Genomic DNA, 18,421 nt, shown 5'->3' with positions numbered 1-18,421 from the left:
TGGCAACATTTACATATACCAGTCTCAATTGTGTTTGTAGTGTCTGTAAGCCTTTAGACAACAGAGGGCCATTGTTGCCAGAGCCAGATGTTCGAAAATTTCTCCCATTTTGGGGCTCTGCCTGTGACACTGAATTGCCGGCCAATTGACTGTGCGTGAGAGTCACTCGTCACACACACACACACACACACACACACAGTTGCCCACTGATCACACAGCCAATCTGTTTTTCTCTCTTTTGGTCTTCCCAATCCTTCCCACTGTCTCATCTCGTCTGCCTTTTCATCTTTCAGTTGCGCGGTTTTGTTATTAACATTTCCTCCATGAACCCTTTCCCGCGGCTGTTTACTTTAGTGTTTGCTGATGAAACCGGTTAGTGTGAGCGCTGGCTGTACAGGCTGTTCTTCATCTCAGCAAGTAAAGATGTAATGGTTAACAGCCTGGAACCTTCTGGAAAATATACTAAAAAAACTAAACCCGGGCGCCTGGGTAGATTAGTTGGTAGAGCGCGCGCCCATATGAAGAGGTTTGTCCCTTGACTCAGAAGCACAGGGTTTGATTAAAGGTGGAAATGCCAACAAAAAGCTAGAAAAAAATAAGATAAAACAAGATCCCACATTAAAAAGATTATGAACTTGGCCATGTAAATATTGCAAGTAAACATCTAAATGAAATTTAAAAAAAAAGATGCATGGTCATGTTTGGCTCTGACAAAAATGTGTGTGCTGAGTGTTTCAGTAGTGTATATGAGAGTGTTTCAGTAGTGTATCAGTAGTGTGTATAAGAGTTTTTCAGTAGTGTATCAGTAGTGTATATGAGTGTTTCAGTAGTGTTTTAGTAGTGTATCAGTAGTGTATGAGAGTGTTTCAGTAGTGTATCAGTTGTGTGTATATATATATATATATATATATATATATATATATATATATATATCCTTTGGCTATAGGAATGACTTTAGGTATTTCTCTCAGTAATGGAATTCTCTTGCTTTTATGTTTCTAGATCGATCAGTGAGTCACAGTTCACAATGAGACATTTCAAAGCCTTAACTGGGAGAAAATACTAGGCCTCGACTTTAATACCCTGTCATTCAGCAGTGTGTAGTCACAGTGTCAGCCTGACACATGGTATTCATCATTTCAGAGTACTACAAGCCAGTGCAGAAGAAAAAAAAGGAATTCACTTCATTTAGATGGCAGTATAAATATATGAGTTCCTATTACATTTACACACAGGGTGATTATTCAGAGAGGAAACTTTATAACTTTCCCCGCTGTATGCGTTAGAGACAAGCCATGGCACACACATTAATCACTCAGAATATAAGTTGTGCGTTAGTGTTGCATAGCGGCTCATCAAGCAATTCACACAGAGTCTGAAGTAAAGTTAGTTAGTAACAGCAAGAGGCAGGAACAGGGAGAAGGAAATAATTCTCAAGCCTTGGATTGGAGATGAATGGAGCTGAAGACAAAGCTGGAAGACGGGTGTTATTCTTTGCTTTCATCGGCATCCCAGTGAGGATTCACCAGTTTAATTTCACTAACATTTTACGAAGGGCTTGATTGTTTGAAAAGATTAATATCGTCTGTGTGTTTCCAGTACAGAGATGGACGTTCAGCTTTCAGTTTACCACAAAAAAACTGAAAGCAAACTCTCTCACCTGGTATTTAGGATCAAAGTCAAATCCACTGGTGGAAAAGCACACTGAAAAAACAGAACATTCTGGAGCCACTGAGTGGGTTCTGGGTCCCATCATTATTTACATCAGCTGCTGTGGAGTCTCAATAATATCATACCGTATACCATGAAAACAATGGGCATCATTCAGCAACAGTTTCTTAAACGTCTCTTATATTTTCTGGTAATTGTCTCAGAGAAGAGAACAAATAACAGAAGTCAACTCTAGATACACCAAATATTCTGAGGTCATAAGGGACAAGGTTACCTCTCCTTTCTCTGCTTTGCCCGCCCAGAGAATTTGGCTTACCCATGAGAGAGAGACATCATGGCTTTCAAACGGACAAAGTGGCAGTTGGTCAAGGCCACACGCCAAGCATCCATCTTGGTAACTGAGTGTATTCCCTGTCGTAAAACTGGCCTCCTTGAACTGGGAGCCGCAAAAGCGCATTTTGAACAAACTTGGACACGCCACATAGAGATGAAACTTATTAGCTATAACAAAGCAAAGCGTTAAATAACAATAAAATAATAAGACTATGTTTCTCTCACGAGGACTTAGTGCTAAGCTTTTCTGTGAGAAGCCACCAGCATCCCTATGCAGTCACTTAATAAATTCCCTTATGAGGTTTACGTACATAGAGACCAATGCGTTACATTGTTTTTATTGTTGTTTTATGAGTCAACAAGACCAGACCAACGAACCTATTCTTACTACAATGTGTTGTTTTTACTGTGTTAATTCTACACATGTTGATACTGATCCCCTAACCTGACTATTCACGACCACATGTGGAACTGTTCTTCAAACGTACTCCCTGCTAACATTCAGCATGCCACAACTTTTAGCAGACCCATGTTGAAAGCATTAAGGCGGATAGGGAAGCTGAAGCCAAAGCAGCTCTTCTCTTGATGCGAGGGATCATTACCTGCTCAGAGCCTCTACTGGCTTGTCAGGGTGGACAAGCATTCCACAACTCATGCTAGAAACAGAACAAGGGAGGGAGAGAGAATGACAAAATACAATTGTGACTTTGAAGTTTGAATTACATTCAGTCATGCTACAGGAAAAACATAATGGCTGAAATCATAACACGGAGAATAGACAAGGGAAAACAAAACAATATGTGAATGAATGTAGTTGTAATTGATGCAAAAATGGTCTCCTTTAACGTCATATTTAGAAACAATTGGTCGGCACTCTTTTTTTTTAAAGATTATTTTTGTTGGTGTTAGGGGAGGGGCCAGACAAAGAATGGTTCAAAAACCTTAATGGAAGAACAAGGAAGGGATAGAGGGACCCCACCCGGTGGAAGCCCGGGGCCCCCGTCTGGAGCCAAGCCCAGACGGTGGGCTCGTGAGTGAGCGCCTGGTGGCATGGTTTGCCATGGAGCCCGGTCGGGCACAGCCCGAAGAAGCAACGTGGCACTTCTCCCTCCAGCCCATGGGCCCACCACCTGTGGGAGGATCCAAAGGGGTCGGGTGCGCTGTCACATGGGTGGCAGCGAAGGTCAGGGGCTTCGACGGACCAGACCCGGGCGGCAGAGGCTGGCTCTGGGGACGTGGAATGTCACCTCTCTGTGGGGGAAGGCGCTGGAACTTGTGCGGGAGGTGGAGCGCTACTAGTTAGATCTGGTGGGGCTTACCTCTACGCACAGTCTCGGTTCTGGAACCGTACTCCTGGATAGGGGTTGGACTCTGTCCTACTCCGGAGTTGCCCATGGTGTGAGGCCCCGGGCGGGTGTGGGGATACTCACAAGCCCCCGGCTGAGCGCCAATGGAAGGAAGGAAACCGATGTATTGTTTTCTCCGTGTAGGGAGTGAGTCCTTACCTCAAGTGAAGGAGTTTAAGTACCTTGGGGTCTTTTTTGCGAGTGAGGGGACCATGGAGCGTGAGATTGGTCGTTTATCGCACCGTTGTGACAAAAAGAGAGCTGAGCCAGAAGGCAAAGCTTTCGATCTACCGGGCAATTTTCGTTCCTACCCTCACCTATGGTCATGAAGGCTGGGTCATGACCAAAAGAACGAGATCGAGGGTACAAGCGGCCGAAATGGGTTTCCTCATGAGGGTGGCTGGCGTCTCCCTTAGAGATAGGGTGAGAAGCTCAGTCATCCAAGAGGAGCTCAGAGTAGAGCCGCTGTTCCTTCGCGTTGAAAGGAGCCAGTTGAGGTGGTTCGGGCATCTGGTAAGGATGCCACCTGGGCACCTCCCTAGGGAGGTGTTCCAGGCACGTACAGCTGGGAGGAGGCCTCGGAGAAGACCCAGGACTAGGTGGAGAGATTATATCTCCAACCTGGCCTGGGAACGCCTCGGGATCCCCCAGTCGGAGCTGGTTGATGAGGCTCGGGAAAGGGAAGTTTGGGGTCCCCTACTGGAGCTGCTGCCCCCACGACCCGATACCGGATAAGCGGATGAAGATGGATGGATGTTTTTGTTGGCATTTTTGCCTTTTATCAGCAGGACAGCATAAAAGGGGACAGAGATGGGGAAGACATGCCTTTCTACTGTCTATCTCTCTACTGTTGTCTCCCTACATACTACTCTCACCTGTTGTCTCTCTACATACTACTCTCTTCTGTTGTCTCTCTATATACTACTCTCTACTGTTGCCTCTCTACATACTACTTTCTCCTGTTGTCTCTCTACATACTACTCTCTCCTGTTGTCTCTCTACATACTATTATCTACCGTTGTCTCTCTACATACTACTCTCTCCTGTTGTCTCTCTACATACTACTCTCTCCTGTTGTCTCTCTACATACTATTATCTACCGTTGTCTCTCTACATACTACTCTCTCCTGTTGTCTCTCTACATACTATTATCTACCGTTGTCTCTCCTGTTGTCTCTCTACATACTATTATCTACTGTTGTCTCTCTACATACTACTCTCTACCGTTGTCTGTCTACATATTACTCTCTACCGTCTCTCTAAATACTATCTATCGTTGTCTCTATACATACTATTACCTACTGTTGTCTCTCTACATGCTACTCTCTTCTGTTGTCTCTCTATATACTACTCTCTACTGTTGCCTCTCTACATACTACTTTCTCCTGTTGTCTCTCTACATACTACTCTCTACTGTTGTCTATCTACATACTACTCTCTCCTGTTGTCTATCTACATACTACTCTCTCCTGTTGTCTCTCTACATACTACTCTCTCCTGTTGTCTCTCTACATACTATTATCTACCGTTGTCTCTCTACATACTACTCTCTCCTGTTGTCTCTCTACATACTACTCTCTCCTGTTATCTCTCTACATACTATTATCTACCGTTGTCTCTCTACATACTACTCTCTCCTGTTGTCTCTCTACATACTATTATCTACCGTTGTCTCTCTACATACTATTATCTACTGTTGTCTCTCTACATACTACTCTCTACCGTTGTCTGTCTACATATTACTCTCTACCGTCTCTCTAAATACTATCTATCGTTGTCTCTATACATACTATTACCTACTGTTGTCTCTCTACATGCTACTCTATCCTGTTTTCTCTCTAAATACTGCTCTCTACTGCTGTCTCTCTACATACCACTCTTTACCGTGTGCCGATTTCCTGCATGTCTTCCCTCTTTCTCACCTAACTGTCCAACCAAATAAAGGTGGAGGAGCCCAAAAAATAATCTTAAAAAAAAAAAAAAGACGCCGCTTTGATCGTTCAGAGCCTCCCATTAGCTCAATTTCTCTTCTCTTTTCATCTTGGTCTCTCTTTCTCTCAGATTTTCAGTTGTTATTATCCCAATTTTTTTATCTTTCTGTTTGTTGTTTGACACTGAAGATGTCTGAGCGGAATCTGTTAAAATGAAATGAGGAGACAGATAGAGGCATCTTGTGTGGGGCGCCAGAAAGGTCAGAGATGAACCTTGACGTTTGTACTGAAAACTCCTTCTTCTAAATTTGTTAGGATAGGAAGAGCAGTAGGCTATTAAGAAACATCAGGGAGATGAACAGAACAAGATATTAGTGAATTGAATATATCATATAACAGGAAACCAGAGAGTCATGAATAAAAGCTGCAGAGGCATACCATTCATTCTAATGAGATGAGAGGAGGAAAACTTCTCCTGGGGGACAAAAGGCAAACTTTCTGGATGTGTGTTTGAGAAATCTCTTAATTTAAACTTCTCCGTAGTAAGTCACATTTGAATAGCTGAAGAGCTGTGGAGCACTGACTCCCATTAATTGCCTCCGGCGGTGCAGAAGGAGTGTAAATATGTGATATAAGAAGATGGGAAGACAAGAGATTATTAAGATAGGAAAGAAGGAAAATGTAATGCTAATACTAATACAGGCCCTAGTATATATTGGATGTCCTGAGAGCATCAACAACTGACATTTCACAATGAGAAAGTAAGCAGAGTTAAAAATGTGTCATCTCTTTCGTCATTCTTCACACCACTTTATATATACAAATGGGTGCATGCCTCTGAGGACAAACTGTGGGGAGCAGTCTTTCCTTTTCACCTTTCAGTGTGCCCGTTTGGAATTCCACTTTTGCCTTTGGGTGTGGTTGGACAACATGTTGTATAAATCAGTCCTCTTTGAGCTTATACCTGCCTGAAGTTTAGCTTACAAGTAATGTTTTGTAGGTAGTGTTGATGAAGACTGAGAACCACACCATTTACCATCTGTTTAAAGACATGTCATACTTTTCTGTATTTTTCTATCATTTCTATTATGTTACAATGTAGGATATTATTGTTTAAAGTGGCAACAGTTTCAAATAATTAAGTACAAGTATTTAAAAAAATCCCTGTGAGCCCAAACCTAAGATTTCCCACCGTCCTAAACGCTAAAATCCCCAGGTTTTTTTTACACTCTGCTCCGTATGATGTTATATGAAGCCAGGTTTCTCAGGTCATCTCCAAACAGGCATGCTACTGCTGTATCTATTCGTATATAAGCTGTAATCTTGGAAATCAGTGTTGCTGTCAGTTTGAGGAGCATGGAAGTGGTTTTGGAACATGTAAACGTGTTCTAGTAGAGAAATAAAAATACAACCTGAAAACGGTATATTATAGGTCTCCTTTAATGTGCTACACCTGACTGTCTAATTTAGTATCATTAACCCAATCTTTAATAAAGTCGGCAGACCCACAAGCACACTGATGCTTGATGCTAATGTCAACGGGCTAATATGCTCACAATGACAATGCTAATACGCTTAGGTTAAGAGGGTATTTGTTTACCATGTTCACAATCTCAGTTCAGCATATTAGCATGCTAATATTTAACTAATTAGTGCTAAACACAAAGTGCAGCTGAGGCTGATGTTATTAGTTCTGTAGGTATTTGGCCATACACCAAAATGTTGAACAAATGAAAATTTTTTGGTTGATGATGGCGCTAAATGAAAAATGATCAATTGTAAGGAAGACATGAATGCCTGACCTACAGTAATTGTAATGGTAGTCAATCCAATAGCTGTTAGCACGAGTCACTCAAACTGTCAACCTCAGGGTGGCGGTAGATACATAATTAGGCAAATGCCAGAGTCAGTAGAATTCTTCCTCTGTGCACCATGGATGCCTGTACCAAATGTGATGGTAATCCTCACAATAGCTGCTGAGAAATTTAGATTGTGGATTAAAGTGGTGGACCAACTGACCAACAGCCTGACATGTCCATTCTATGAGCCACATGGCTTACATGGATTTATAAAAATATAAATCAATGCAGCAGATGGGAAGAAACCCAGAGTTTTAGTCAACAGTATTGATTAAGCTCCAAAAACCCTGAATGCTATTCCTACTCACACGCCTTTAGCACCTGGTAAACATCCAGATTGCAACTAGGCTTTCTGGAATGAATTAGTCTAAGTGCCTAATGTTGCTGTGTATGATTGGTTTGTTTTAGATGGGCGTTAAAGTATATATCCTGACCAAAAATAACTCCTAGATTTCTAACAGTACTGCTGGAGGCCATGGCAATACCATCCAGAGTAACTGTATCTTTAGATAATGAGGTTTGGAGGTGTTTAGGGCCCAGCACAATACCTTCACTTTTGAATTAGAATCACATCAGAAAATTGTGTGTCACCCAGGATTTTATATCAGTTATCATTTAAGTTTAGCTATACACAGTATATATATATATATATACACAACTACAACTACTGTACACATACACATATAATTATATATACACATTGTATATATAATATATATATATATATTTCCACTGTTTCACTTCTGGGATTGCTACGGTGCCACCAAAAATTCTGCCAGATGTACCGCATTTTGCCAGAATTTTAAGTAAAACTGGACGTGTCAATGTAAAGGCTTTTGACTGAAAAAAAGAGAGAAGATCGGGGATTTCAATAAAACCACTTAAGAGAAAAAATTAGTCTCTGTATTTCAACCACACTCATCTTTTGAAGAGCTCAGAGAGAGGGGAAGACATAAAGACATCCCTGCTTGGGAGTGTGAGCATTCCCTGTGCAGTCACTTTCACTGAGATCAAGCAAAGCTGTTTTTAGCCGTTGCTCAAGGATGGGTTAGATCTGAGGAGCTCTCTTAGATCCTGAGCCTACAGGGAAAGCTTAAGGCTCGCGCTCATTCATTTTCATTTTAAAGTTTGAGACGCGAAGAGGCTTGAGGGCTCATGTTGCACTAACACGCCTTTTTATTCATATTTTATAATTCTTACATTCTATATCATAGTATAGTATAGCACCATACTGTGTCATGTACACTGTTAGACATGTCTGTATAAATACAGGGTAGTATACTATGTTAAAATGAAGGAATTTTCTGTCATAATTTTGTGCAGGTGTTTTTCTGTATTTTAGTTTTTTTGATTAACAGAATTTTCTATTTTTGAAATAACAGAAATGTCCGTAAACGGAAAAGCTACTGGTAATCATCTGCCAGGACTCTATGTCATCTGGTAAAGCGCTGCGTTGGCCAAACATACAACCAAGCACAAAGTCCTGGTGGATTACTTTGTAACTTGAATGCTGGTGTCACTGCCCAGTGTGAGGAGAGTGCAGACTGGAGTCGCACATGCATCACTTTGCAACGAGTGAAGCTGTGAGTTTGCATGGGTCACTTTGGAACAAGTAGCCTAGAAGATGCTAACGAGAGACTTCTGTAATGTCAGCACACTGAAAATGGACCTACTTAACCAAATTGGTTCACTGCTGGCTACAAGTTAGCATCAAACACAACAAAGGCTGTCAGTTGAATGGTGTTTTGAGCTAACGTTAGCAGTCAAACAACCACAGATAGCTACAACATTTCTGAAATGACTCCCATCTTCTGTTTCTTGTTTGTATTGAGAAAAGTTTACTATTTCATGGATTTCACAAATTTCAGTATGACAGTTATGTCGTAAACCGGTTAAATCTGAGCATGCTCAGCTAACATCTGCACTCGACCAGAGCCGGTCTGACTCGACTCTCATCGGGTATGACACGTTATGCCGTAAACCGTTTAGATCTGAGCATGCGCAACTCAAATCTGCACTCACCTTACATTGGGCAGTGACACTGTCTTTCTACTGTTTATCTTGCTATTGCCATGGCGAAAGATACAATAGTTGCCGCCATGATAACTCCCCACTGATGGAAATTCCTGTCTGTCCTACAAACCATTGTTCAGTGTTTAAACTCATATCTGTTACTACAACTAGACTTGTAGGGTAGTATTTCATTGTCTCATTGCTGTCTTAAACAACACAGGCAGCTGCAGGGCTGATTTGAGTAAATTAATTCCCACATTGGCTCGGTCGGTACGCCATCTGTGCTGCCTGCACGACCTGATAGGCGCATAAATACATGGTAGATACCGTGACGCTATTGGTATCTTGACGGCCAGGGGGCGCAACTGGCGACCTATTTTTGTACGCTACATTTTATGTTATTCATTATGCAGTTAACGCCGGGTCTGTTTTATGAAGATATTTAAATACATACTTATTGTCCCTGATCCAACACCATATATCAACAAAACAACACAAGGATAAAAAAAAAAACAGAAAACACAGAAGTAGTCAGTCAAGCAGTTTGTCCAGTTTTATGTCCAGTGTTACTTCTATTTAGGGAGATAATCCTGCTTAAGGTTTTGGAGGATTTGTAATGTTGCCATGGATTCAGGTCGTTAGCTGTGGGTTGACAACACACATTTGTCAAATTCGCGCCAATTCAATTGTTTATTTGAGAACTAACTATGCTGAAAGATCTATTATCAGCCCCTGTTTGTACTCAGGGATGGAGCGCAAGGTGGGTGCTGGGGGTGTGGCCTTGACCAACTGCCACTTTGGTCGTTTGAAAGCCATGATGTCTCTCTCTCTCATGGGTGGGCCAAATTCTCTGGGCGGGCAAAGCAGAGAAAGGGGAGGTAACCTTGCCCCTTATGACCTCATAAGGGGCAAGATTCCAGATTGGCCCATCTGAGCTTTAATTTTCTCAAAGGCAGAGCAGGATACCTAGAGCTCGGTTTACACCATTTGTAGCCACTGGGTGGGGCCATAGGCAGACTGGGTGAACTCATATTAATGTTGAAAATTTTTAAAAAACCTCATAAAGTGACATTTTCATGCCATTGGACGTTTAAAGTGCTAAAGTGCTATAAATAAAGTTTGATTGCTTGACTGTAAACCTCTGGTCCAAAATGACATATGTACAGTAGACACCTACAGTACATGAGGCTTACTACAGCAGCGATTTAACCTCTTTGTTTTCTTAACCCTCTGAGTGCGTTCCTCTAGCCTCCTGCCTCATGACAAGCTATACATTACAGTTTACAAGCAGCCCTACGGCTGGTATTTATAACTTTTGCGTTAGGGGCTGCAATGAACCCAATGCTAAGCTCCATGTGTCTGCAAGTGAAATAACATTCATCACGTCTGCAAGTTACTAAGACGGAAATCGAAAGCATGTATATTTCGCTTTCAGCCGCCATCTTCGCGCCAGCTTGGGCGGAACAAGGTGAAACCCTCATTAACCGCATCGCTGCAGCTCCAGTGACTTTCTCACCTCCCTTCTTGCTCAACAAGTTTAAAAATACAAACCACACACACACACCTCAGCACTTTTAACATAAACCGTGTGACAGAGGAGATAATTGGGATGGGAGATGAACGGCGTGAGTGTGAAAGGGATGGAGAGTGAGTGTGTTGGAAAGAGAAGTGCAGCCACAGTGTGTAGCTCTGCTGAACTTCTTAGCAGTAAAACTGTGTGTGTGTGTGTGTGTGTGTGTGTGTGTGTGTGTGTCTCAGCTCCACAGTTCAAAGACGAGAACTGATTGAAATACCATACTGACTCTAACTCTTTTGGAGGCGGTGCGTGTAATTGCTGCAATTTGTTTGTCTTTCTTAGAAACGCCGGTCCTAAATTTCATTTCAGCCCTGTCATCCATTTGCTGTTTTCTGGTTCATCTCCGGTAGAATTGAAACTACATTCTTGGTAAGAATTGTTGTGGGTTTCCTGCAGAATGGATCCCATTTCAGAGTTGATGGGTTGGGAGCCTCCAGTAGTCAGTCATTCTGACAGCAGAGAGCGAGGGATGGAAAACATTCAAAGAGAGTTTCTGTTTCAGTTTGAGACTCTGTAGCATGGCTGCCATTGACAAACCCTACAGAGCTGCAGAGATACAGACAGAAGGAGCCAAGAGACAGAAATAAATATGGATTTAAGGGACATAGAGAGCTGAGAGTAAAAAAAATTGAAGACAGATTGAGATGAAAAGAAACACAGTGGTGACATTCCTAGACTGGCTGACCCTCAGTGAGTCGTACAGAAAAAGCAGTCCATGGACAGTGGACTGCAGCACTGCTACATCCTACACAGTCAATAACTTCACAAACATGTCAAAGAGTAAAGCAGCCGAATCCAGAGCATGAGCCAGAAGGGAAACATGGAACACTTTCTTCTGGAGACAAGACAGCCAACACACAGTAAAGGATAATTCCATCCTCTGGTGATTGGGGTGTTTGTATTGATTATGATAACATTGTCCTCACCAACGGAGCAATACACATTAGCAGTCAGATGATAAGACTCCAGTCTCCAGTAGATTTCTCTATTAGTTATTTGTAGTTGTTTAGTTCTCACTAAAATAATATGCTAATAATTTGTTTTATTGTCACATCAGAACAGAGGAACATCAAAATATATTAAAGTTCTGAAAAATAAAATGTATAAAAATACAAACTCAAGATATAAAAAAATCTGTGTTGCCAACCCGGACACAGTTGCCAACAGGGACATTGTAGAGCGTCCTCTGGTGGATAGACTATACAACACCAACACTAGCAGGGATGTTGCAGAGCGTCCTCTGGTGGACAGACTATGCAACACCAATGCTCATAACATGGTTGACAAAAAGTTAGGTTTTATTTCCATCATTTACACTTTCAAAATAACAGAAAACAAAAAAATGGCGTCTGCAAAAGTTTGGGCACCCTGTAGAGTTAATACCTTATTCCCCCCCCCCCCCCCCCGTTTGGCAAGTATCACAGCTTGAAAACACTTCTTGTAGCCAGCCAAGAGTCTTTCAATTCTTGTTTGAGGTATCTTTGCCCATTCTTACTTATAAAAGTCTTCCAGTTCTTTGAGATTTCTGGGCTGTCTGTCACGCACTGCTCTTTTAATATCTATCCATAGATTTTCAATTATGTTGAGGTCAGGAGATTGTGAAGGCCATGACAAAACCTTCAGTTTACGCCTCTTGATGTGATCCACTGTGGATTTTGAGGTGTGTTTAGGATCATTATCCATTTGTAGAAGCCATCTGTATTTTATTTCTGTAGAAATTTTATTAAATCCATTTTTCCTTCTACTCGTGAAATGTTCCCTGTGCCACTGGCTGCAACACAACCCCAAAGCATGATTGATCCATGCTTAACAGCTGGACAGAAGTTCTTTTCATTAAATTCTGTGCCCTTTTTTCTCCAAATGTACCTTTGCTCATTGCAGCCAAAAAGTTCTATTTTAACCTCATCGGTCCACAGAACTTGTTCCCACAATGCATCAGGCTTGTCTATATGTTCATTTGCAAACTTCAAACGCTGATTTTTTGTGGTGAGGAGGTAGAAGAGGTTTTCTTTTGATGACTCTTCCATGAAGACCATATTTTACAAGTATCTCTTTATAGTGGAATGGTGTATCACAACTCCAGTGTCTGACAGGTCTTTCTGGATGGATCGTGCAGTCAAACGTGGGACTTGTGTCAGTCCTTGTGTGTCCGATAATGCACAGAACATTAACGCCGGTACAAGCCTACAGCTGTCCAACAACATTGAATTAAACATTAAGCACCAAGAGTTTACAAGGTGGGTTTGAACGCACCATTATGCGCACCACCGTCTTTGTTGTTTCTCCAGCAGTGGCCATGGTGTCTCAAAGGTCACCTAGTCTCCACAATGTTGGACGTCCTGATGTTGGTATCCTTTCCAGTGGAATACAGCCACAATTCAGCGTTCATCATTTTAACCGTGTTTTAAACTGTAGGATAACGTCACATGCTACCAAGTGTAGAATTAACGAGCATTACGTGCAGCGATGCTTCTGTCACCTTTAAGACAGACGGAGCAATTGAAAAAGGAAGAGACAGAGCTTAAGTATGGATCCGGCACACTGACACAATTATCCTCAGTGTATTGCGCGTCTAACACAATCGCAATCCTCTGCTTTCTATTCAACCACCGCCTCCAGAAAGCTCAGACAACACCACCCTGAGAGACAGCATGGGCTCAGGATTTCGGGGGCAGTACAGACTGCGGACTGTGTTAAACACCCAGTTGTTATGATGTCTCAGTGTGGGCATCCATGCTGCTGGAGAGCAGCATACTGATGCTCTGTTCATGTCCTCACAGCTGCATGAACGCTGAACACACTCCTCTGATCAACACATGTGAAAAAGGATAGCAATGGAACAGTCAGAGCTTTAACATGGCTACAGATGCTGCGGTTATTCCTCAACACCACCACCACTGTTAAAGCCAAGCTGACGCTGGGATGCAAAAATAAGCTGTACTGTATGCACACTGAATCATTTAGTAAGTGCTGATTATAGATGGTAATCACACATGTCTCACATTATTGCAAGAAGGCAATAATTACCTATATGGTTTAAAAGCCAGTATTCAGTCTCACATAATAGCTGAGGGCCATGATGGCCAAGAGAGCGAATGCACAATTATAGCTTAATGTGGTCAAATTAGCATAATGTACATTTCCACCGCACAGAGTTTCTATTTTAACACAAATACCGTATTATAAAAAAAGTCATTAATTCTAGACGCTTTTCCTTTTTGCCTCCTGAAGCCTATTTTACATTCTGGCGTGTGTCTCATGGGACGTCCTGCTGCTTTGGTCTCTAGCAGGTCCTGTTCACAGCGAACAGACAAAAATAACCTGGATTACTGAGATACAGAAGGACAGCCTGGGCAGTTAACGGCAAGACCCAAAATTATAAGGAACAACTTGTTTTCTACACAGATTCCTGGACGTTTGTCTACCATTGGAGAACTTGCTACCCCTGTAAAGACTGAGGATGCACTGTGTGTATGATGTGGGGTTGAACCAGTGGGGTCGGTTGCGCTGAAATATGGGTGGCAGCGAAGGTCAGGGGCTTCGACAGACCAGACCCGGGCGGCAGAGGCTGGCTCTGGGGACGTGGAATGTCACCTCTCTTGTGCGGGAGGTGGAGCACTACCAGTTAGATCTGGTGGGGCTCACCTCTACGCACAGTCTTGGTTCTGGAACCGTACTCCTGGATAGGGGTTGGACTCTGTCCTACTCCGGAGTTGCCCAGGGTGTGAGGTGCCGGGTGGGTGTGGGGATACTCACAAGTCCCCGGCTGAGCGCCGCTGCGTTGGAGTTTACCCCGGTGGACGAGAGGGTCGCCTCCCTACGCCTGCGGTTGATGGGGGGGGAAAACTCTGACTGTTGTTTGTACATATGCACCAAAAGGGAGTTCGGAGTATTCGGCCGTCTTGGAGACGGCAGAGGGTGTGTGCCAATTACAGGGGTATCACACTTCTCAGCCTCCCTGGTAAAGTCTACTCCAAGGTGCTGGAAAGGAGGGTTCGGCCGATAGTCGAACCTCGGATTGAAGAGGAACAATGCAGATTCTGTCCAGGCAGTGGAACAACGAATCAGATCTTTACTCTCGCAAGGATCTTGGAGGGGGCCTGGGAGTATGCCCAACCAGTCTACATGTTTTTTGTGGATCTGGAGAAGGCATATGACCGGGTCCCCCGGGAGAAATTGTGGGAGGTGCTGCGGGAGTATGGGGTGAGGGGGTCCCTTCTCAGGGCCATCTAATCTCTGTATGACCAAAGCGAGAGCTGTGTCCGGGTTCTCGGCAGTAAGTCGTAATCGTTCCAGGTGAGGGTTGGCCTCCGCCAGGGCTGCGCTTTGTCACCAATCCTGTTTGTAATACTTATGGACAGGATATCAAGGCGTAGTTGGGGCGGGGAAGGGTTGCAGTTCGGTGGACTCGGGATCTCATCGCTGCTTTTTGCATATGATGTGGTCCTGATGGCGTCATCGGTCTGTGACCTTCAGCACTCACTGGATCGGTTCGCAGCCGAGTGTGAAGCGGCTGGGTTGAGGATCAGCACCTCTAAATCTGAGGCCATGGTTCTCAGCAGGAAAGGTAGGGAGTGAGTCCTTACCCCAAGTGAAGGAGTTTAAGTACCTTTGGGTCTTGTTCGTGAGTGAGGGGACAATGGAGCGTGAAATGGGTCGGAGAATCGGAGCAGCTGGTGCGGTATTACATTCCGTTTATCGCACCGTTGTGACAAAAAGGGAGCTGAGCCAGAAGGCAAAGCTCTCAATCTACTGGGCAATTTTCGTTCCTACCCTCACCTATGGTCATGAAGGCTGGGTCCTGACCAAAAGAACGAGATCCAGGGTACAAGTGGCCGAAATGGGTTTCCTAGGAGGGTGGCTGGCGTCTCCCTTAGAGATAGGGTGAGAAGCTCAGTCATCCGAGAGGAGCTCGGAGTAGAGCCACTGCTCCTTTGCGTCAAAAAGAGCCCATTGAGGTGGTTTGGGCATCTGGTAAGGATGCCTGCCTCCTGGGGCCCTCCCTAGGGAGGTGTTCCAGGCACGTCCAACTGGGAGGAGGCCTCGGGGAAGACCCAGGACTAGGTGGAGAGATTATATCTTCAACCTCGCCTGGGAACGCCTCGGGATCCCCCAGTCGGAGCTGGTTGATGTGGCTCGGGAAAGGGAAGTTTGGGGTCCCCTACTGGAGCTGCTGCCCCCGCGACCCGATACCGGATAAGCAGATGAAGATGGATGGATGGATGGATGGATATGAGGAAAAAGTGGTACGACACTTTGGGGAACTGTGTCAATCAGGTACGCTGATAAAAACCCACAAAGAGCTGTGACTGCAAAAAAATTCAGATGCTGCTCATATTTGCTCAGAGTGAATTATCTGTTTGCATGACTGAGTCAAATGGCAACCGTTTGGTGGTCTCTGGTTGCCCCCTTTGGCAACCCCCTGTTCAATATTTGTGTTACTTACAAAACTGGAAAGTCTTATTTCAAAAGGTGTCAATATTCTATTTGGTAGTCTCTGTACTTTTTAACCCTCATGTTGTCCTTGGGTCAAATTTACTTGTTTTCCTATATCAATGTTCTTTTTAACTACCCAAAATAACATAATTGATTCCAAACAACGTTCTTTGGCAAGTACAAATCTCTACATGGTACTCTCTAAGTGGTTTCAAAATAGTATTGAGTAAAAGTTGACATATTCCAGTCTCTGATTGTCCATCAAGATACATTCCTTTAATTTTGGTCTAAATAATTCCTAATTTCTGCTTTTCTAACTCAAAAATTAGGTATAATTCCAATAAATGAGGTTTATTGAACATAAATTCCAAAAATAACTGTAAAACTAAAGTTAATAAGTTGGTGTTACTTAGTGTTGAAAACGTCAAAAAGTGACAAAACATCGATAAAAAGCGTCAACAAAAGTGTTGATTTGCCTATTTCGACGGGAAGACAACACAAGGGTTAAACATTACGTTGGTGCAACACAACATTTCAGCCGTTGTGCGACTTCTTTCCACACGGGTGCGTTGCTGTAAAAGATACAGGCGACGCAATTTTTCTGTTCATCTTAACGTCACGTATGAAAATCCGATTTTTGACTCAAAACGGCGATGCGATCTGTCAGTTTTGTGATCCCTATTCGAGAGGGATGGGGAATGATATTAGAAAACCATTCTCTCATTGTTCCATTTTTTAAATGTGTGGTATAGTCAGAAATTAAGGCAGTTTGAGTACCTGGGGTTTAGGTTGTTACTTGATGTGTTGATTTGTGTCATGTGGTCTCAACTTTGTGAAATGTTGATGTAATATATTAGTACACAATGTATTTGCTGCATGACTGTGTAACTCACATTATGTGGTTCTTTTAAAAATTATATTTGGATAGAAAGGCCTGACCAGGGACTGGGGTTGTAAATCAGCCTATTGGCTAGAAACCTTTCATGTAACACATCTACACATTTTGTTATGGCCTTGACTGTAATAAATATGTATGTAATAATGTGCGATACATTGTCTCTGACAAATAAACTGATAAATAAAATTGTCCAATTTCCGCAACCAAAAGCTGATGCCTGGTTGCCAAGCTGGCAACCACTTTAAAAAGTTAGCATTGAGTCCTGTGTTCCTGTGTTCCTGTGTCCAAATAATGGAGTAGCAGGTTCTTTGCATTTAATAAAGTGGTACTTTTGGGGGTCCCTTGTGATCAGCACTCCTACAGTCCATTCACACAGTAACACAGCTGCACAGAACAGGTGCAACAGTGGTTTGATGACTGAAATCATCCGTGTTGCCAGCGACAATTACAAATCAGTGCAGAAATCAGCAGGGCACAATGCTGTGTGGGTGTGTGTCAGAGTGCAAAGAGACTTACTGTTCGTTCACGACAAAGATGCAGTTGTCTTGGGAGGGGACGCCTGACACCGGGTGCTTACAGGTCACCTTTCGCTCATTGTGACTGCAGGGAAAGATAGAGTGAGACACAGGAAGGGAAAAAAAACAAGAGGGGAGCGTTCAGTCACTGCGATAACACGTGAGACATGTGAGCTGACGGCGGGGGAGACACAAGACACACAAAAAGAAACATAAGACTTAACATTCAGCTGCATTGTTAACAAATAATAATAAAAAAGGGCACATCTGTAGAGACAGCATCGTGAGGATCACACAACAAACCCACTGGTTAACACACCTAGAGCAGTGGCTGATGCTAAACTTTAGCATGATGCCCTGATGGAAAAAAGTTAGTGCAGAGTTAAAAGTCCAGTCCCTTTCAAAAGAAAAGAGCTTCCAAACCACGGCATCCAGACCAGTCAACAGCAGACCGTATAGTGTGAGAGCAACTACAACAGATCAGTCTCTCTCTCTCTCTCTCTCTCTCTCTCTGTGTGTGTCTCTCTCTCCTCAACTAAATTCAAATGGGCTTTATTGGCATGAAAGTTTCATTAGCAATGTAGCCAAAGCATCAACATACAATCTCCCTCTCTCTCTCTTTCTCTCTTACTCTCTCTCTCTCTCTCTCTCTCTCTCTCTATTTCTCTCAATTTCAATTTCATGTTGCATATTTGGCATGAGAAAAATAGTGTTGCCAAACCATAAGAATAAACATACAGTACATACGTACTTACAACAACAACAAGTAAATCCATCTGATAATTGTAGGATAATTATGATATAATTTCTAGATAATAAACAAATTATGTGCATGTCCCTCAA

General features: G+C 43.0%; 1 protein-coding gene across 1 annotated transcript in view; it reads right to left on the bottom strand.

The window, feature by feature from the left end:
* The window catches only part of LOC116673236 (pleckstrin homology domain-containing family A member 5-like), a 256,614-nt gene that overhangs the window by 93,397 nt on the left and 144,796 nt on the right, over positions 1 to 18,421 (bottom strand). Inside the window, 2 exon segments of the mRNA XM_032505424.1 lie at positions 2,607 to 2,660; positions 17,580 to 17,663. Coding sequence (XP_032361315.1) covers positions 2,607 to 2,660; positions 17,580 to 17,663 — 138 coding nt within the window.

This window comes from Etheostoma spectabile, chromosome 23 (assembly GCF_008692095.1).
Source record: "Etheostoma spectabile isolate EspeVRDwgs_2016 chromosome 23, UIUC_Espe_1.0, whole genome shotgun sequence".
In the NCBI taxonomy this organism is placed as follows: Eukaryota; Metazoa; Chordata; class Actinopteri; order Perciformes; family Percidae; genus Etheostoma; species Etheostoma spectabile.
Note: the sequence above shows the minus strand (reverse complement) of the source record. Positions and strands in the feature narration are given on the sequence as shown.